The 21,522-nt window shown below is 40.6% G+C and overlaps 1 protein-coding gene and 1 pseudogene across 1 annotated transcript in view; both read right to left on the bottom strand.

Annotated features, from left to right (window-relative positions):
• Window positions 1-465: 465 nt before the first annotated feature.
• Window positions 466-21,522, bottom strand: part of ATRN (attractin) — a 158,354-nt gene continuing 137,297 nt past the window's right edge. The window contains exons 26-29 of the mRNA XM_006894202.1: window positions 11,719-11,797; window positions 6,339-6,446; window positions 1,486-1,600; window positions 466-590 (exon numbers count right to left, since the gene is read on the bottom strand). Coding sequence (XP_006894264.1) covers window positions 466-590; window positions 1,486-1,600; window positions 6,339-6,446; window positions 11,719-11,797 — 427 coding nt within the window. The remainder of the gene's footprint in view (window positions 591-1,485; window positions 1,601-6,338; window positions 6,447-11,718; window positions 11,798-21,522) is intronic.
• LOC102872460 lies at window positions 9,257-9,574 on the bottom strand (annotated as a pseudogene).

Here is a 21,522-nt window from a genome sequence, read left to right as displayed (position 1 = left end):
CACATCTTTTAAAAAAGGTAGCAGGCTTCAGATGAAAACAAGTTAGTTCACCTGACTAGTTGTTAAAAGACCATGTTCAAGAACAACTGATGACTAAGTCTACTTGTAAACACTACATCTTTTGTTTTTATGCACAGTTGAGACAGTCCCAAGAACAGTTTTCCACAAGTGAACCTGAGTGTCATTCTGAGCTCTCTCCCTGGCTCTACACTGGCCTCTTCCAGCTGGGTCATCCCTGGATCTGTAATTACATCAATTATTTCCTATACAAAAGTAAAGGGTTAGATGCAAGGACACGGATGGGAGAAACCGTCAAAGAAAGCTTGTGATCATGCAGATGAGTCGGACGCTGCGTCTCCAGTCTTCTGTCCATATACACCGCTGCTCCCTCCCCTGCAGACGGCTCTGGTAACACACACACACACTTGCTCTTGCTTGCTCATGGGAGAGTCTCTGGTCCCAGCATCAAATGCAGGTTCCTGGCTGTGCAGGAGGCTGCTGCTTCCGGTTTCTCACTGCTCCTGACTTTTCTTTGTACACTATGGGCATCTGCTGAGAAATGTCCACCAGGGCACTGGCCACTGCAAGACCTGAGGACCCACAGAGGAACACATGTGAAAGAGCAGTTTACTTTTTGCCCTGCCCTCATTTTTACTAGTATTTACTGTTTTCAGAAACAGTTCATTCATATTGATATGGAAGACACAACAATATACATGTATTGTTTTGCCACAGAGCTCTAATTTGTCTTCTAACTTCTACTCTTCATCACTATGTAGTCTAAGAGCTCTGGACCATCTCGACATGTCACACAACATCATACTGATTCATTATAGTTATTTAGCTGAATAATCTAGAAATGACCAGAACACCAGAGATAGGAAGATAAATGTACTCCTGAGGGAAATAAACAGTGTGAAAACAGAAGGACCTGCTTGCTGCATGTGTGTTTCAATAACTGAGGACAACATTTCTCTTATCAAAATCTATTATCAAGGAACAGCTTGTTTTAGAAAAAAATTTAAATTCTTTTCACTTCTCCATAGTGAAAAAAAAGTAAAAGCAGTGAAAGTTTTGCTTCTCCCTTCATATAAGTAACCTCTTTAACCTATTCCATTAGTTTGTAGATCTTCTGCTTCTTTCAGGGTTTCTTTTCTAAATAGAGTCTTACCCTCCCAACTCTTTACAACAAACGAAGTGGTCTTTCTGATGGTAAGATTAAATAATATTGTTGACAGGCTCCAGAGTTCCAAATCTCCCCTGTCATCCTATCTCCAAAAGGGTACCAAGAAAGTGCATTCTTTTTTGTGAGAAGAGTCAGATACACCCCATATTGCTCAGTCACAGCATTGTTATTTTAAAATTTACACCATGATCCGGGAAGATCATAGGGCCGTGCTCTGGATTGGCAAGGTCCTCTTACCTCTTTGTGCCTTGGGAAAAGACCTCAAGCTGGGGAAAATAGAGGCTCAGCGAACCGCTCACCTGACTGTCCAGGAGGAGGGATTCCACCGAGGCCTCGTGGGAGCCTCACAAACACAGAGAGTACAGCAGCTTTGTTGCCAAAACAAGGCTCCAGTGCAATGGGCTTGGGAACCGTCTGGGGGAGGGAGACAGAATTATTTAAAGCTTTAACATACACAGACAAATGAATGGTCACTTTGTGCTTCCAGAGACTGTCAATTTTAGGTGGTAAAAACCTGGTTTTTTTCTATATGAAAAGATACATCACAGTTTTTAAGATAATGATGATGAAACATTAAGTTGATAACAATAACGTAGCTTCAATGAGAGGTATGACTCATCAGCTCCCTTCCTTTGGTACTTATGCCAGATAGTTCCACAGAGCTAGCTGAAACACAGATCTGGAAATCTAGAGACTTAAAAATGCAAACAAGGGGAGCTCTGGTGGCCTAGTGGTAAGAAGCTGCACTGCAATCCCAGAGGAACACGGTTCGAATCCACCAGATGCTCTGCCGGAAAAGGAGGCGCAATATCCTCCTGTACCAGTCAGATCTGATTTGACGGTACAATGTTTTTTTTTTTTAAATTATTCTTTTTAAATTTTAAATTGCTTTAATGAAAATTTACAAAGATATGGATTTCTATTCATTCACTGTTACACTTTTCTCCCTGCCCACCCCTCCCCCGCTTCCCACCATTTGTAAAAACTAGATGTCTACAAAGTGGATTCCTCATCTACTTTCTGGAAGTATTTGAAAAGCATGTCTTGCTTTTAGATGTAGTTTTTAAAGATGTCATCGATATTGGTTTCTAGTATGGTGTAACAAATTACCACAAATTTAGGTGCTTCAAATACCCCCATTTATTATCTCACATTTATGTTGGTCAAAAGTCCAACAGGTTTCTGGGATTTTCTACTCAAGAATGTGAGACCGAAGTCAAGCTGTCAGCCAGGCTGGGCTCTTCTCTCAGGAGGAAGAGTTAGCTTCCAAACTCATTCAAGTACTTGACAAAACCCAGTTTCTTGAAATTGTAGGTTTGGGACTCCAACTTCCTTGCTTTCTGTCAGCCAAGGTCCCCCCATCTCCTAGAAGCCATCCACATTCCCTCTCATGTGCCACCTCCATCTTCAAACCGGCAACAGGACTTCCAATCCTTCTCATGCTTAAATCTCTCTGGTTTCCTCTTCCGCCACAAGCTGGAGAAAATTTATCCCGGGCCTCAAGGACTAATAGTAAACCTATCTTGGGACTCCTCCCCCTAGCCCTTTATTTAAAACTTTAAGTTTATAAACTATGTTGGCTTTTAATTTATACATATTTTATTTTATAACAAAAGTATAATTGATTAATGTAATTGTTGTGTCATCTGCATTATGCAGGTTGTTGATGAGTCTTCCTCCAATCCTGATGCGACATTCTTCCTCGTAAGTCCAGCCTCCCAAATGATCTGTTCTGCATATAGATTGAAAAGGTATGAAGATAGGATGCATCCCTGATGCAAACCTTTCCTGATCCTGAACCATGCAGTGTCTCCCTGCTCTGTTCTGATTACTGCTTCCTGGCCCAAGTATAGGTTTCACATGAGCACAATTAAGTGTTCTGGGCTCCCCATTTTTCTCAAGGATAGCCACAATTTGTTGATATCCACACAGTCAATGCCTTTGCATGGTCAAAGAAACACAGATAGATGTTCAGATGATGCAACCTTGCTTACTGAAATGGAAGAGGACATGAGGTATTTGCCGGAGAAGGTCAAGTATTATAGTCTTCTATATGGACTGAAGCTCAACATCAAGAAGACAAAAGATTCTCACCAATGGGTCAACTGTCAGTTTCATGATAGATGGAGAAGAGACTGGGATTGTTGATAACTTCAGTTTGCTTGGTTCCATAATCAACACTCTTGGCACCAGCAATCAGGAAATCAAAAGATGAATTGCACCAGGAAAGTCTATTGTCAGGGACCTCTCTAGTGAACCCAAGAGCAATGATGTAAGTCTGAAGACTAAGGTGTGCCTGATCCAGGCCATGGTCTCCACAATTACTTGCTATACATCTGAGAGCTAGATAATAACCAAGGATGATAGAAGAGGGATAGATGCCTTTGAGTTGTGGTGAAGAATGTTGAACATACTGTGGACTGCCAGAACAAATAGATCTGTCCTGGAGAGGGTGAAATCCGGCTGCTCCCTAGAGGCAAGGATTCTGAAGCTCCATCTCACATATTTTGGGCACATGGCCAGGAAAGACCAGTCCTTGGAGAGGGACATCATAATTGGAAGGGTGGAGGGACAATGCAGGAGAGGAAGACCCAGAATGAGACAGATTGACTCAGTGAATGGAGAAATGGAATTGGGTCTGTTGGAGACGATGAGATTGGCTCAGTATAGGGCCGGGTTCAGAGCTAATGTACACAGGGTTGCTATGAGTCGCAGGCAACTTAATGGCACCTAACAACAACAACGTAATGTAACTAATTATAATGTTTACTCAACCCTTTATTTTGTATTGCCTTTGAACTCATTCAATTTACCTGTTAATTAACATTTACTCCCCTTTTCCTTTTCCCATCTTGGTAACTATTATCTTGACTTTCATTGTAACTGCAAATTTCCTTTATAGAAACACTGTTTGACTGAATATCCATGAACAGGAATAGGGAGGCCAATTTTAAAATTCTGCTTTCCATAGTCTACCATGTCAATGATCAATTCCTTGAATTGTGGTAAAGAAAATCATTACTAAAACCACTGAAGCTAAGACACAGGGAACTGACTAATTGAGTGAAATGGCAGGATTAAGGAAGTCAAGCACAAGACTGCAGTAATAACTGAAGCGAAGATGACAGTGGCCTAGAATGAGGTGTTAACGGCAGTGGGAGTGGTAGGAGTTACTAGTAAATATTTCTGAAGACAAAGCTAAAAAGATGTACTGATGGACTGGATGTTGAATATAAGCAGCTAAGAGAAGCAAAAATAAGGAAAGGACAATTCTATGATCTTCTACTTAATCATGATGGAGGGGGCATTTATTAAGTAAGGAAAACATGCAAGCTGGAGGGGGTAGGTTCTGAGGAACAGAATTCAGAAACTGGTTTTGGACATTTAAGTTTGAGATGCCTGTCAGTACACCCCAGTTGGGACTCTGAGTAAGCAACTGAGTGTGTAAGTCAGAGGCGGGTGAAGGAAGTCTGAGTGGAGAGGGTAACAATGTTGAAATCCTAGGGAGATTACCTAGGGGATGTGTATAACAGACAACAGAAGAAACCCAGGGACTGAACTTGTGGCCCAGCTCTGGCAGGTACTGGGGCGCTAAAAAGGATGAAACAAAGAACAAAGATCAAGTGAGAAAAGTTAGGTGGTGCCTGGAAAAGGGTTTAAGAAGTGACCATTGTGTCCTCTGGTATTAGGCTGCTATGCAGTAAGTTAGGTGTGCCTTTAACAAACCCCTACAAATCCAACTCATATCTTAGGACTTCTTTTATCCCTCTCGGATATATACCTGGTGAGATTGCTGGATCATTTGCTATTTCTATTTCTAGCCTTTTGAGAATGCGTAATATTGTTTATCACAGTGGTTGCACCACTCTCTGATGCCACCAGCAGCATGTTCTCCGTATTTTTTGATCAGTGTGATTACTGCTGGTGTAAGATGGTATTTTATTGTAGTTCTGATCTGCCACTCTCAAGTGACTAACGATCTGAGTATCTCTTCACATGTTTGTAGCTGCCTACAATGTCTTCTGGGAGATAGGTCTGTTCATGCCTTCTGCTTCATTTTTTACTAGGTTTTCCTTTTGACGTTGAGGTGTTGAAGTTTCCAATATATTTTGGAAACTAGACTCTTGCTTGATTTTTACTCTTTAGGTAAAGTATTTGATAAACAGAGGTATTTAATTTTCAGGAGCTCTGCATCATCTAGTTTATCTTCTGTTTGTACCTTTTTAGTTATGTTTGATTGTGAATTTACACCTCAAATTAGGACTCTTAGCTTTGTACTTATGCTGTCTTCCAGGAACTTTATAATTTAACAGGTCTTTGACTCATCTGAGTTAGTTTTTGTGTATGGAACGAGGTAAACTATTTTTTTGGCTGTTAAGTCTCACATCTGGAACACTGTCTAAATTAATTATCTATTGTTTCTGCTGACTTTTGACTCATGCTGTGTTGCCTCTTTTTGTTGATTATCAATGACTGCTTGACTTTGACCTGAAGGCTGAAATGGGGACAATTTCCTACAAAGAGTATGTGCATTTGCTTTGACTAGGAGTCATGGAGTGATGCCAGTATGGAACCACTTTACACACATAGATATGAGTCTTGGCTTATAGTTTGTTGCTTTTTGGAGGAAATGAAGAAAGGGAGATTCTTGGAGACATCATTTACTTTTTGGGAGGTATTCATGGTTTAACACGTACATTTTGCTTAAGATATGGATGTTTTTATGGGCAGGTTCCCAGAAACCTATGTTATCATTTCTCTAACAAAGTCTTGTCAGTCACATCAATTTTTGGGGGGGTTGTTAGGCCTATTTATTTTCTGGAAAAGAAATTATTTTGTTCCTTTAAGCAAAAAGTAAAAAATATAAAGAACTACAGTTTGCCCTAGCTAGTTTCAAGTACAAGTTTTATAAAGTATAGTAACATATAATACTAACAAGAACATTTATTCTTTCAAAATTCCCTGAACACAGAATGACATAAACAAAAGCCTGGAAAACAAAAGCAAATGACTACCTAACCAGTGCTTTTGCTTAACGTTTAAAAGAAAAAGGAAGATAACAGAAGAAAGCTCCTGAGCTCTCTGGTTTCCAGGCTTAGAAGCATGAATTTCAGCAAGTCAAGTTAGAGGAGTTTGGGAATAATATTCTCACCTTTATACTCCCTCCAATAAGATCAGGGGGCTCTTCATCAGTTTCCAAGGCAACATTTACAGAGGCAAAGGGACGACTGGCCATCTGTTGCATCTCTCGAAGAAGTTGCTAATGTATAAGCAATACAGCAAGCATTAATGCAAGAAGGGGTAAGAATTTACCACAGAATTCAATACAGTAAAAGTACTCTTTATTATTATTTTTTTTTAATTTATTTTACTATTTTTTGTGTGTGTACCGTCAAATCGGATCTGACGGGTACAGGAGGAGACTGTCCCTCCTTTTCCAGCAGAGCATCTGGTGGATTCGAACTGTGCTCCTCTGAAATTGAGTACTCTTTATTCTAACAAATCAAGCCCAGAAAGATAACTTTGAGGTAGCTGGAAAACACTAAACATGGACTACATATAAAAACCCAAAACAACCCACTGCCATCAGGTTGATCCTGATCCACGGTGATTCTTGAAGACACAGAAGTACTCTATGAGGTTCCCAAGGCTGGAGTCTTTATTGTCTTCATAGAAGCAGACTACCACATACCCCCTGTGGAGTGCTGACAGGTTTGAACTGCTGACCACAGCCAAGTGCTTGACCACTACTAGGACTTCTTTATTGTGGTGGTGTTATATGCCATTGAGTCAACTACAACTCACAATGAACCTATGAACAATGATTTTGAACCCTGCCGTATCCTGAGCGAACCTCACAGTCTCTGACACGCCAGACCCCACTGCCACAGTAACTGCAGTAACTCTATCAATCTATCTTATTCAGGGTCTTCCTCTCTTGTGCTGACCTTGCCCCTTCTCAGGTCCCACCCCCTTCCTTGTTGTGTACTGTCAAGTCGGATCAGATTAGCACAGGAGGAGATTGCCCCTTCTTCTCCAGCAGAGCATCTGGTGGATTTGAACTGCGCACGTTCAGGTTTGCAGCGAAGCTTCTTGTTGTGCTGACCTTTTATCCTTCCAAGTATGACGTCCCTCCTAAAGGACGCCTCCTGATAGCATGCGCAAAGTAAGTGAGAGGGAGTTTCTAAATCTTTGCCTCAAAGGAGCAATCTGGTTTCATCCTCTCCAGGACAGACCTGTTTATTAAATGCCAAAAACTGTGATTCACAGCTTACCCTTCAGTGGACTTTTGGAGGCTATAAATTACATAGGAGTAGTCTCATGGAGCAGAAGGGGGATTCAAACTGAGTGCCTTGGGGTTGGCAGTGCAACTCCCTACCCATTAAGCTACTAGAGCTCCTTAGATTTTAGAAATGATGAAATATATTCTGTAAGATCTGTTTCATGGATATGGAGAAATTTCAAATGATAAGAGTGAAATCTTAGTTTACTGGTTGACCAACTGAATGGTATACTTTAAAAAATTTTTTTGTGTGTGTTTTAATCTTTATTTTCTATCATATCCATGGCAAATATTTTCTCATTGGTTGGATGGTTTCTGTGTTATTATTTTGTGTATATTTAAGTATTAACTTTTGTGTAGGCAAATACCTATTGTCTCAGAAACTTGATCTAAAAATATTAAAATTTTCTTTTCAAACAATTTAAAAATTTCTCCCCCTCCCCCCCAGCACAAACCCTGGAATATCTAGAACAAAGTGAAGTGACTGTGGGTAGGGCATGAATTTTACAACAACAATAGCAATTAACACTTTTTAAATTCTGGCTATGTGCTTTTCTTCACATCAACTCCTGCATGCCTCAAAAGGCACTAGGACTTGAACTGCAGTTGTCTTATTGCAAACTCAGCATTTGGAATAGCATAGAACTCAGGAGCATGGACTCAGAAGACAGAGCCCTGTTATTAAAACTTAGCTCTCTGCCTTGTTAATTGTGTGATGACAGACAATGGGCTTCTCTTTACACTTGAGTTCTCTCATTAAAAAGCAGTGCTAGTGAACAGTACCTATTTACTTGGCTTTTTGTGATTTTATAGGGTTCTTACAAGGATTAAATGAGCTAATATATTTAAAACTACACAGAACAGTATCTGAAACTTAGAAATACTCAAATATCAGTTCTGATTATGGATAATCAGTTTGGATTTCATTGGTCCAATTTCTGTTATTTATCAATAATGATGTTGTTTTTTTATATATTCTCTAGGAGAACAAACAGGTTCACCCTACAGAGGTTGAAACCAGGCTGTTCCTTGGAGGCAAGGATTCTGAAGTTTCATCTGACATACTCTGGGCACGCTGCAAGGAGTGACCAGTCCTTGGAGAAGGACATCATGTTTGGGAGGGTAGAGGAACAGCACAGGAGAGGAAGACCCTCAATCAGATGGATTGATTCAGTGATTGGGGGAATGGGATAGGTGTCGCAGAGACAATAAGGTTGGCACAAGAGAGAGCAGGGCTCAGAGTTGTTGTATACAAGGTCACTAAGAGTTGCCAGTGACTCAACCGCATGTAATAACAACAACTACAGTGTTTGAAGTTTTTTTCTGTGTGTGTACCAATAAATCAGATCTGACTGGAACAGGAGGAGACTGCCCCTCCTTTTCCAGCAAAGCATCTGGTGGATTCGAACTGCATATCTCTGGAATTGCAACACAGCTTCTTGCGACTAGGCCACTAGAGTTCCCTAGCAATTACAGGGTTAAAGAGCTATTCTTTTTAAAATTTACTAGGAGTGTTTTCTTATGCTTTAAAATTAGTTTATTAAAGAATATTTATAGGAAGGTAACACTTTTTGATATGTTATTTAAAAAAACTGGGTTTCTTTATGCTGTATAATAAAAGAATGGAAGTGACTACAGAGGTACGAGCTTTCTACTGGAATTCAGCATAACAATGGAGTCATTTTTGCATGTCTAGAATAAATTTAAAAAGTCTCTTCTAAGTTACTCTTCAAAATGCCATGAGTAAGAACAGAGGATGGCATAAAAAGCCATTTATTTCCCTCCATTCATTCTGTAGTTCTTGAGTTTTTATCATCACAGGCTACAATTTTCACTTTAACCACTTTAATAAAATCTGTCACCATTCTGAATTCAACATCATTCAAAACAAGTCCACACATTATCGTAGAATCTGTATGTATTTAAAGATCCCCTGAAATGGACTCTGTTCTTCTCTCTGAGCCAATGCTGAATTTATAGCCTTATCAAAGTGAAGGGGAATGTGAAGAGCAAGTTAGGGGGTCATCTGTTGAGACTGTATGAGCTCATCTAGGCTCTCTTGAAGACTTTCTCAAGATGGTAGTTCTGAATAATCGATAAGCCATGGCTCAGATGGAAGGAACTGCATTTCTTATTCCGGCCTGCACTGATGTCCTGCTGGGAAGGCGCTATCCTCCGCACCGCTATCCTCCGCTGCTGGGAAGGCTCTCTCCTCCGCTGCTAGGAAGGCGCTATCCTCCACAGAGCAGACAGGAGCCCAACAGCAGAAGCCTACGTGCGGACCACCACCTCAGCACCCACAGACCTGGGCCAATGACCCAGAAATGGAGTTTTGTTTTTTAATAAAAGAATGTGTATAGAATTTCAGTAAATGACTAAATGATTACTTGGCCTCCAGAATTTAAGTTTTACTTTTTTACTCACTGATATATTGTATTCTATTTGGTTTTCAAACGGTCCCTTTATTACAAAGATGAATAAAATTCTTGTGCACCTATCTATTATGCAACTAACCTTTATTTAACTTGTTGTTATTTTTAAGATACAGAACAAAGCACATAACCCAAGTTTCTATATGTGATATTTGCTTCAATGACTATATCCTTTAGGTTTTACAACCATTCTCGGCCTCATCTTCAGAATTTTCTTTAATAAGGAGCCATGCTGGTGTGGTGCACGATGCATTTGGCTGCTAACTGAAAGGTGGGTGGTTTGAGCCCTGCAGCCGCTCTACAGGACGGAGATGGACAGCCCCCTCTTGGATTCTACATAAAGATTTACAGCTCTGGAAACCTGATGTGGGGACAATGCGTGGCCCGGAAGCTGTGACAGTGGAGGTGACTTTTACTGTATGGTCTTTAGTTTCTGGAGTCACTTTTCTCGTTTTTGTAGTATTTCTGTATATAAGTGCATTAGGAAAACCTTAAGTTTTATTTTCTTTTCTTGCTATAAGACAGCAAGAAATAGTAAATTATCACAGCACACAGGAGAAACAGACCTTTATCTTCACAAGCTTACTTCAATCATGAAACTGCTTGGGTCTAATGCTTTCTTGGAAAGAATAACACTTTAAAAAGTTTCAATTGCTTTTCTGGTTACTGGTTTACTGTAGCTTTTATTTTCTTATTAAGTTTATATGGCTTTTTTTTTTAGAATAATGTATAATTCATTAGATTTTGAAATGTACTAGTAACAGGGCTATTTTAAAAATCAAACACCTTTTTGATAGTGTAGATTTCAAATCTGATCAATGTGATTCATCCCAGTGAAGGCCACATATGAAAAAGGTTGAAATGGCTTCATATGCATACATACATACAGACAGATATATACTTACCAGAATAAACCAGCCCCCTCCCACAATCTGAATATGTTGTTACCCCCTGAATTTAAAAAATACAGATAATAAAGAGGATACATTTTATCCACGATCACATCACTCTTGAGTGGTTCAGAAAAAGTGACATCACAGCGCACAGCAGGTAACCCATGGTCTGTTAGAGACTTTACCCTGTTACAGACACTAGTGTTCTAAGAGTAGCAGTGAGTGCCCTACAGATGCGGTTTTTGATACTCTCATTCTCTTCCCAATTTGTCTGTAAATCTTTTTACTGTGGCATGGAGGTTATACAGGAAACCAAGCAGTATTCCCTTAGCAACAATGCAAAAGGCAAAAAAGTTTAAAAAGAGGCAAAGTGGCACAAGCTGAAGTCACAATATGACCAAGTTTTTTGTCACTTTTAACTAAATTCGTCAATGATAAAGATTTGTTTACTAATGCTACTTTTGGAATGGAATTGGGGGGGCGGAATTAAAAACTTAATCGGACAAACACAGAGGTTTCTTGGAATAATAAGGAATTTCTGAGATGTCTAAATGGCTGATTTCAGTCATACGCTCATAAAAAGCTTTTAGGAAGGCCGTGGTGAAACAAGTGTAGACCGTGCCCTATTAATAAGTCCCCAGAGCTCCAAGTTTGAATTTAAAGATTAGGGATTTTGGTAGGAAGGGTATACATTAGTAAATCAATATTAGGAATTCCTTTTAGAAAGTTAAACTCTGTGGAATTAAGTAGATTTTTAGCCTAATCAAAGCCAGATTACACAATGCAGAAAGGGTAGCCTTATTCTTACTATAAAGAAATCTACCAACCAGTTATTTCAAGCCAGCTAAAATGGGTTTGCTCAGGACAAAAAGAAAAGAAGAAAGCTCTTATGGGGATTCTTTACCCTTCATCCACAAGGCTTACCTCTCTCCTCCTGGAGGCCCAACAACTTTGTTTGATCTTCCAAACCACAGCCGCCACCAGGAGCAGAGAGAGGAAACAACTATGAGAAAGGAAAGCATCGTGTTATTACCATCGCAGCCTCGGAGCAGCTTTGCTCACTTCCACATCTCTGGTCAGGCACCTATCTCATGCTCCTTTTGTTCTTTAACTTTCTGTGATTTATGTACAAATTTGCAGAGCAAATTGGCTTTCTGGTCAATGATTATATGTTATACTAACTACTACAGTCCCTACAAAGTAACAACACTCTTCCCATTTCATCCTTGTGTGTACGATTTCCATTCGTTCTGCTTTCCTACTCTTCCCGCCTTCACAGCCTGACCTGCGGGCAAAGGCTGCCCTTGTTCTCGTATGGGTAACTGCTCTGAGGGGTGAGGGCCTCCCTGGGGTTAATGGTCACCTTATAGTTTTGTTTTTCATCTGACTGAAAGTTGAGTTCAGTTCTATGCTTGTAGGGTGTCTAAGGGCCACAGTTACAGGCTTCCACTACTCCATCAGACCAGTACGCCTGGTCTTTCCTTGAATCCCTTTTTCTCTCCTCCTCAATCCAAGTCTTTCTACTGTGATCCCTTTCTGAGTGGTCAGCTGGGGCAGCTGGGCACCATCTGGTTTTCTGGACTCAGGGTCAACTGAGGCTGGAGTTCCCGGGGTCCGTTAGTCCTTTGGAGTAATTGTTTCGGTATGTCTGCTTTTCTTCATTCTTCCTTGCTCCAGACCAAGAGCTGCATGTTAACTCAAGCTCTTTTCATGGCATGATTCACAAGAGGGAGTGTAATGAATCTTTGGTGACTGGGCTTCCTGACATGATTGCTGGACTGTACTGTCCCTACGAGATACTCAGAGTCCTCACCTCTCCTGGGCCTTTATCAGAACAATCCATTACTGCTTATCCCAAATAATAAAAAAAAAAAGAATACTAAAAAAATTATAAAGAAATAATAGCATGCTATACATAATCCAACTTGCAGAGAATAAAGTAAAAATAAAATAACCCGAGAAAAGTTATCAGAGTAAAAATTAAATTTTCTTGTAGAATAAATAAATTTACATATTATAATTAATCTATATACACATAAAATTACAGTGAAACCTGTGAGAGAAAAAAAATGAAGGAATTGGCTTATTTTTCTGGGTCTTGTTAAGTTTTTAACCTTTAACAGAATGCAACCTGCCTTTTTTCTATCATCTTTATTAATGGAAACTATCTGAGTTTCCCTCGTCAGAACTCTGCCTGTACAGGTTCCAACTGTGGCAGGGTTTACTGTGCTTTTTTTTTTTTAAAAAAAAAATAAGATTTTAGAAAGAAAACAACTTAAGTAATCAAACTCAAGGCAATACCTTTCTTAAAAGTAGTAGAGAATAAACTCCTATTTTTACCCTAGGAGTTTTAAAATAGCAAATGATTTCAATGATCTCTCTGTAAACAATGGTTTGAAAACTACTGGGATAGACTAAAGAGAAGAGCTGACTTCAAGTTAAAAGGAAGAATAAGCCTAAGAGATAAACCTTTTAGATAATCAATCACTTAATAAGCTTAAAATTGGCATTTCAAACATTAGCTTGAAAATGGGCTGGCCTCACAGTATTTGTCCAGAGCATTCACACAGGTGAGGCTCCACAACTTGCCATCTGTGGGACAGAGCTGGCTTCCTGGATGACAGCACAGACACCAAGACATTCCCGCCCAGGCTGGCTGGACCTTAAAGTCCTAGGAAGACTGGCACAAGCAGAAACCTCAAGGAGCATGCATCCACTGCTTCCCTAAGATACACAAGACTGTATGCTTCGCAGAGGCACCTTGACAGAAGGGACAGGGCCTCTACTGGGCCAGCACATGGAGGGAAGCCCTTTGGTTCCCATCCTGCTCTCTGCTCCAGCTGACACTGAGGGGCCTTCGTCCCTGACAGCCTGGACTTTACCGACTCAATACTGATTGGGCCTGACCTTTGTAGGTGTGTGGAATGTATCAGTGAATGTATCATGGTTCCTGTGAGTTGCACTCCAGCAGATAAACTAATTAGCAAATTAGAGAGCAAGTCGAAAGTGGGAAACGCTACAGAATGGGCCTTACTGAGAAGGTGCTGCTTGAATCGTTTTGGAGGCATAGGGAGAGCTGACTCAGCTGATGTGTGCAGAAATGCACCTCAACAAAAGGGGCTGGCCACTACAAAGCCCTGAGGCAAAGTCCGACCTGGGAATGCATGAGGGCCCCAGGAGGCCAGCATAGCTGAGTGAGGCCGGAAATCAAGGCAGAGAGGTAAGAAGGTAAGAGAGTGAGGGTCAGGGGAGAGCAGGCCATGTAACATGTAGATCCTGCAAGCTTTGTGAGGGCTTTGACTTAACTGACCGAGAGGAACCTGTGTAGGGTATTGAGCAGGGAACTGTGATGATTTAACTTATGCATAGGGCAGCAAGAGGAGAAACAGGGAGCCCAGCAGTCCAAGGGAGAGATGATGGTGGTTCAAATCAGGGTGGTAGGGGTGGAGCTGTGAAGATCCCATTCAAAGAACAAGGCGGTGGTACTTCCTGAAGCTGCACGCAGGGCGTGTGAGAGAGAAGTCAGTTACTGGTCTAAGGAACTAGAAAGTAGACTTGCCAACCATCCATGTGGAAAGGCTCTGGATAGAGCAGGTGCAAGAGACAGCTGATTAAGATTCTGTTTTGGACAGGCTGAGTGCTGAAGTATCTACCAGACAACCATGGAGATGTGTTGTGGATAGATATACAAACCTGGAGGATGATAGAAAATTGAGAATGTAGATCTGAATTTGGGAATCAACAGCATATAGATGGTATGAAAAGCAATATATCTGGATGAAGTCACCAAGGGAATGAACACAGAAGAATGCCTTTGGGGAGAGACCCCAACACCAAGAAATTGGAGGGTGGGAAGGAAAGAACCAGTAAAGGAATGTGAGAAGAACAATCTTTCTCAATTTTTATTTCTACTCACAATCCCTGATTTTTAAAATTTTCATTTTAACAGATAAAAACCACAAGGAGGCAGCAAATCTGCATGAAGGACATGAAGTCAATGTGCATAGCCCCCAAAATGATCAAGAGAGTACCTTGCAGGGAAGCACAGAGCGAGTCATGGGGGTGGCAGAGACGGGGGGCCTTGGCATTACTAAGACGTCTCTCTTATAACTTACTAGGCATAGCAGGATTATAGCAACTCCTCACTTAGCAACTATCTTATTATCTAATACTTCACATTTGTAACTATAATTAAAAACTCACTCTCCTACTAAATCTGTTGTCTTGCTATGCTCCCATGCCCAGCATCTGACTTGAAGTCACTCATGCTGCTTAGTCCCTCAGCTGAAACAGCCAGCTCTCCATGTCCCTCTTACCCACCCCATCCCATCCCCAACCTGGAGGCTTTGCTGAAACTCTTCATGTACAAGGAGTGACTGAGGTGGTTTTGAAGGAGCCCAGGAGTGGTTCTGAGTGGCCCAGGAGGTGGGGGAGAAAGTGGTTGCTGCTTCTCCTCTCTACTGAAGTGTCCTCGAGGAACCAGGTCCTGCATCGGGAAAGGTTCTGGGGCAGTGAGCGCCTCAGGGTCACAGCAGAAGCTGGCAGCCCCTTCCCTCTCCACGGCCTGTGCCGTGAGCTTCAACTTCCAAGAAGCTGCTAGTTTCTAGGTTCTCAGCCTCGGATTCCAGGTTCTCCAAGATCAGCCGTACGTCACTCATTTCCACTGGGTCTTTCCAGCCTCCGGAATGGCATTAAGTGGCAAGGACTGTGGAGGAGATGGCTCCAGGGGAAAATGGACATGGGCATAGGTAGTAACTCCCATTGACCGTCCTGACCTCTGGTTCTACTGGCTACCTGAGACCCAGAGCAATCAGCTATGGCAAATTGTGCATGGCTCAGGGGTAAAGAGCTGCACTGCCTAACGAAAGGCACTTTGAATCTATCAGTTGTTCCACTTGTGAAAGATGAGTAACCTCCTCCTGTGCAGTTTATGGTTCCTGAAAACCTACTGAAGGCTCACCAAGAGTCAATTCAGATTCCAAGTCAATGACACATAAAAACCAAGAGGTCCACTGTGCCAGCCTTGATGGCATGCCCTTGGGATGGTGCCAGGGGCAGAGCAGGTCTAAGGGTCTATGCTGGGGACTGCAGCCTCCTCCCTGCATAAAAGAAATTTTGCATGACATGGTCTTTGGAACCTAACCACTCTGATAAGTGAGGGGGAAGTATAATTCACTGTGGCCGGAAAACAACATTCAGGTGTGTTCCACAACCACTACCCCCTACCTCACCCCAAAGCCTAGTCAGACTTCTGTCTTTCTGTTGAAAAAGTCAACCATTCAGATCCTTCTACTTGTTCAAGCTACAAGAAGTGATGCAACATACAGTGTTTATATCCTCAAAGCTGACGTGTACATGATTCTCCCACAGGAATACCCTGATGAATGTACTTTTTTTTTTTTTAATTTTTTTAAAAGGTGACACTCACTAACACGCTTCTTTTCTGACAAACAGATTTGGGTACAGGTGGGACTGTAACTCAATGCTTATCTGCTTATTTTACTGCAGCTCTTTATAAATGTTTTATACTTATGTAAAACATATATACACACACACACACAAACACACACACATATGTATTTAAGAAGCTTCATTTGGAAAGAAAAATGGAAAAGAAGGAATTACTGGAGCAGTGGGTGAGGGAGACCACTGAAACTTAAGGAAACAGTATTATTTTTCTAATTTTTTTTAATACAGAGATGATTTAAAAACACGTTATAACATGGAAATGATTAAATGCATGCAAAAATAAAGTGGACAATCTAGTGAAGTCCTGCTTTAGAGTGAAAGCAGTGGCTGCTATGCCCAGCAGAAAAACAATGGCTGGCCTGCTGTATTGAGCTGACAAAAAGTTCAGATTGCCAATTCAAAAAAATCAAATTGCAGATTTTGGGAAACACTCTCCATGCTAGCTAGCTTCCTTGTGCTTCATTTACACAACCCCCTAGGAAAGTTCCTTTATTATTCACATGTAGTTTAAAAGCAGCTGAGTAGAACAAAAGCTCTACTAAAGTGATTTCATTTACATTAAAGCCTCGCACTTAACTAGAGAAAGCAATTCTCTTATGTCTCTCATCTACCTGTCATATTAACAAAAGAATGTATCTTTTTATTTTATTTGTAGGGGCACCTTTTCTTTTACCACCTTCTACAGTCTGTGAACAGCTTGTATCGTGATAAAACTGGGTTGTTATCTGTATCAAAGAAAACCTGTAAGCAAGATGTGGAAGTTCCCCCATGTAGTAAGTTAGTGGGAGAGAAAAATTATCTAAACTTTTCATCTGATGTGTATAAATTCCAAAAGACTTATAGCCTTTTTAGTCTCTGGATAAACTTAGCTGTTTACAGTCCTCTGATTCTCATTCCCTTACTTTTCTTTTCACCTCTTCCCACCATGTACCAAACAAAACTATTTTTCTTGGTGTTTTGCAATGGCAGTGTTTATAGTTTATGGCACTGTCGGCAGGATCTTTTGAAGTAAAGGACCCAGTCAACATTAAGGTGGCCTGGATTGTAAAAGGAGTCATAAGGATTATAAACTGGCAAATGAAAAGTTTGGTTTGTTTTTTTTTCCCTTTATGGATATAAATTTGCACTCGAAGTCACTTCACTGCTGACAAAGGGGAAAATGAGTTGGTGTTTCTTCCTTTCTGTCCGTTAAGTTTCTCAAGGCTTTTGTCCATTTGTGGACTCCATACCATTTAGGTCTGTGAATTCAGATAGTTTAAGTGGGATCCCGCCCATCGGTCTAATTATTGACTTTTTATTGTTGGTCCACAAGTGACCAACAATTAATTAATTAAAAAGAGTATGTCCTTTTTGGGTGGTAAAAGCGATATCTAGCGACTGTGGAATTGGTTGTTAGTGTTGCTTGGTTGTTCTTGCTGGGATCAAGGGAGAAATGTTTCCAGCGAGCTCAGACTCACTAACTCAGGTTCATAACTTCAAGAAAACCTAGGAAACAGTGCTCCATTAGAAATCTTCTCTTTCTTCCCTTTCTCCTCTACACTTCAAGTTATAAATAAGGATGGAGAAGAGTCAACAGAAAAAATACATCTGAAAATTCCCCGTCTGTGTTAAATGGGTCTAACTGGATAAAGTATCTGGGAAAATGGCATAATTTAATTAAAGAGAGCTATTCTCTCACCTGGCCAAAATGGGGAAGCTTTGATTTAGCTAGACTACATTTTTAAAAGAACAAGTTGGAGGTAATAAAAGAGTAGAATAAGTAAGAATCAACAGGAAGCATCCCCCCCCCCCAATTGGTATTATCAATTCTCAAGAAGATAGCAGATGAGTCCTCTTGCTTCAATGCAAGAAACTATTACAGATTTAGAATGTGAAAAGAAAAAGAAACTTGTTTTAAAACCTCCTGGGTGTAATAAAAATGATAAAGAAAACCCAGAGAGAAGGAGTAAGATACAAAAGCTGGCTTCTACCTGTCCTGATTTGCTCTATGGTCTTTATCTGAATGGAATGTCCTATCATTTCAGTGCTTTTCCAACTTTCCCACCAAAAACATAATGCCACAGGTAGTCCATCAGCCTAAGTTAAATTAGCAGGAGGTCCAGGAAAAGTGATAATAAATCCTTAGTCTAAGGCTATTATGAAAGACTTTTTTGGACCTTTGTGAGTATCCTTAAGAATTTCTACTTGGGTTGTATGGTTTTGCCTAACACCTATAAGCCTGATCCAGGACATCTGTAAAATTTGCTGCACATGCTATTAAACTCTGAAGAAGCTGGGTAGGTGGACAGCAGAAGCCATGGGGAGGGACCCAGAGGCCAGTTTAACCCCCTAAGGGAGGACATTCAGGCCTAAAAGTCATCACTGAAAACTATTATTCTAGGTTTAAGTCAATGTTTTTAAGATGGCTGTTGTCTGAACTAGAAGTGCTGGTGTAAGGATAGAATGTGAACTGGGCAAAATGTGTGCTCATCACATATTAGCTGCTATAGTTTATAAACTGGTCAGTCTTTGCAGCACTGTCTGAAGAGAGAGTGGCTGGATCTACTCTTTTAACCACTCCCACTTTAAGTTTCCTAAATCATGCTTTCAGATTTTCCTTTTGTGTGAATGAACAACCTGGGAATGCTTATGAAGTTGTACCTCAAAAGGAGAGAGATAACTAGAGGCCAACGGGCTATTATAACAATAGCCTTCAGATGGACCCAACAGCATGTGGTTACCTAAACCTGAGGGCAGCAGCAGAAGCAGATCAGGTGGTAGAAAGCACTGCAGATGTAGTTTTAGGAGTAGATTGGACCTACTTGTTCCTCATGCCAAAGCGGCTATTTTAAAAGCTACTCAGGAGCAACAGTGTCTCTCTGGAGACTAAGGTGCGCCTGATACAGGTCATGGTATTTGCAATCGCTTGTTATGCATCAGAGAGTTGGACAATGACTAGGGAGGACAGAAGGAGAGTGGATGCTTTTGAGCTGTGGTGCTGGAGAAGGGTACTGAATGTACCCTGGACTGCCAGGAAAACAAACAGATCCATCTTGGAGAGGATTAAACCAAGCTGCTCCTCGGAGGCAAGGATTCTGGGGCTTCGTCTGACATACTTTGGACATGTTGCCAGGAGGGACGGGTCCTTGGAGAGGGACATCATGCTCGGGAGGGTGGAGGGACAGCGCAGGAGGGGAAGACCCTCTATGAGATGGATTGATTCGGTGACTGGGGTAATCGGGATGGGTGTGTCAGAGGCGGTGCGGTTGGCGCAGGATAGAGCAGGGTTTAGAGCTGTTGTGCATAGGGTCGGAAACGACTTGATGGCACATAACAACAACAACAACTTTCACACCTATCTGCCAGCAGGTTATGTTGTGTTTTTTTTTTAAAAATGTCATTTAAATTTTATTTTGAATAGCATTAATCAAAAAAAGATTTTGTAAGGTTATTTACAGTATTGAATGTACAATGATGAACATATGCCTTTCTGACAACAGGGTACAATTCTTGAGCAGCAATATACTTTTAAAATATAAAGATTCATTATTGTTTGTGATATATAAAAAACCAACCCAGGTATTAGAGAATTCACAAATCATTAACAGGAAATGGTTTTAGTAATTTAATGTGTACCTAATTACCAAAAGGTTATGTTCTTATGAAGCCATCTTATTAGCTATGCCAAATATTAAAATACAGGCAGTTAAGGCTTAAATTCTGCTACTCATTTTCAGATAAAAATGGAAGATCTCCAGGAGGCTCCTTTGCTTATTTCTTTAGTTTTATATGTAGATGGATCTCTGCCTCAAGTAACTTCAGTAGAAACCAAGGTAAAGCATCTCACTAGAGCTTTAGGCTAGCCCTGAAATGGAAGTAATTATGCAGATAGCAGGCAGATGCCTCTTTGATGAAAATCTGAGCCATGAGTGGTGGTTGTGTTTACCTTTGAGTCAGAATAGGCCCATAGCTGCCCCTTGAGTGGGTTTCAGAGGTGGTAAATTGCAAGGGAAAAGGTTATGGATATGGGTATAAATATGGATATAAATTTGCACTCAAAGTCACTCCACTGCTGACAAAGGGGAAAATGAGTTGGTGTTTCTTTCTTTCTGTCCTTTCTCTTAAGTTTCTCAAGGTTTTTGTCCATTTGTGGACTCCGTACCATTTAGGTCTGTGAATTCAGACAGTTTAAGTGGGACCCCGCCCATCGGTCTAATTATTGACTTTTTATTGTTGGTCCACTTGTGCAAATTTATATCCCTCTTTCTCCCGTGGAACAGCTGGTGGATTCAAACTGCCTAACTTTTTGTTGGCAGTGAAATTCCTTCTCATTTAGCCACCAGAGCTCCCAGAATTGTCATTTCCAAAAGAATATAAATTTCTTTGTTATCAGCTGGCCTGTCTGAATTAGGAAAATGATGGGATGAAGGTTTAACAGCATTCCTAGACATCTGGGGAATGACTTTTTAAGAACAGCCGACTTATCTGTTTGTTGAAGATGCCACTGTAAATAGACTTTTGTTAATGATTAGAAAGGCAGAATTAGATAAATACTACCCTTTGTTCACATTTTCTGAGTCTAAAGAAAAGTGTATGTGTATTTCCCACTATATGTAGGGAACACAAATCAGAGTTGTCCTATAATTATCCTGATAGAACAACAAATTGACACAGTCTACCTTTGTAGTAAAAAGCTGCCACTTTGCTAGCATAACTGATTTGGAAAGGGAAAAGTGTACTTTAAATACCAATACAGATTGCTGAATTAGCCCTGATCAAATTCTAGTCCTGCCAAGGGATTTACATCTACCTATAATCTATAGATTTTACAAGAAAGAAAAATTTAGGACAAGATAAAGCTTTGCAAAGGATGAGAAAATATTATTGGGGTCATGTTTGGAAAACGGTCAGTGAAGTAGAAAAACTCTTCTTACCATCCCAAGGCCAATGTCATCTATCTGTAGGATCCAAGGGTAAGTGGCAATTAGATTTTATACAACTGCCAGTAGTTAAAAAAATTTTGATATGTTCATCCTAGTTACGATATGCAGATATTCTCACTGGGCAGAAACATTTCCTTTTCAAAGGCCACTGCCACCTTTGTGGCTAAGAAATGATTAAAAGAATAGTTTTCTTACATGGGGAACACCTCATACTCTGTGCACTGACAGAGGATCTCATTTGCCAAAGTTAATACAGCAGACTAAAGCCAATGAGAAAATGATAAAACATGCTTATGCTCAAGCTGCTTCGTCTAACCACGAAAGGTTTTGTGTTCTT

Source organism: Elephantulus edwardii, unplaced genomic scaffold (genome assembly GCF_000299155.1).
Source record: "Elephantulus edwardii isolate Elephantulus edwardi_28Jun2011 unplaced genomic scaffold, EleEdw1.0 scaffold00138, whole genome shotgun sequence".
In the NCBI taxonomy this organism is placed as follows: domain Eukaryota; kingdom Metazoa; phylum Chordata; class Mammalia; order Macroscelidea; family Macroscelididae; genus Elephantulus; species Elephantulus edwardii.
The sequence above is the reverse complement of the archived record's forward strand: the minus strand, read 5'-3'. Positions and strand labels throughout refer to the sequence as shown.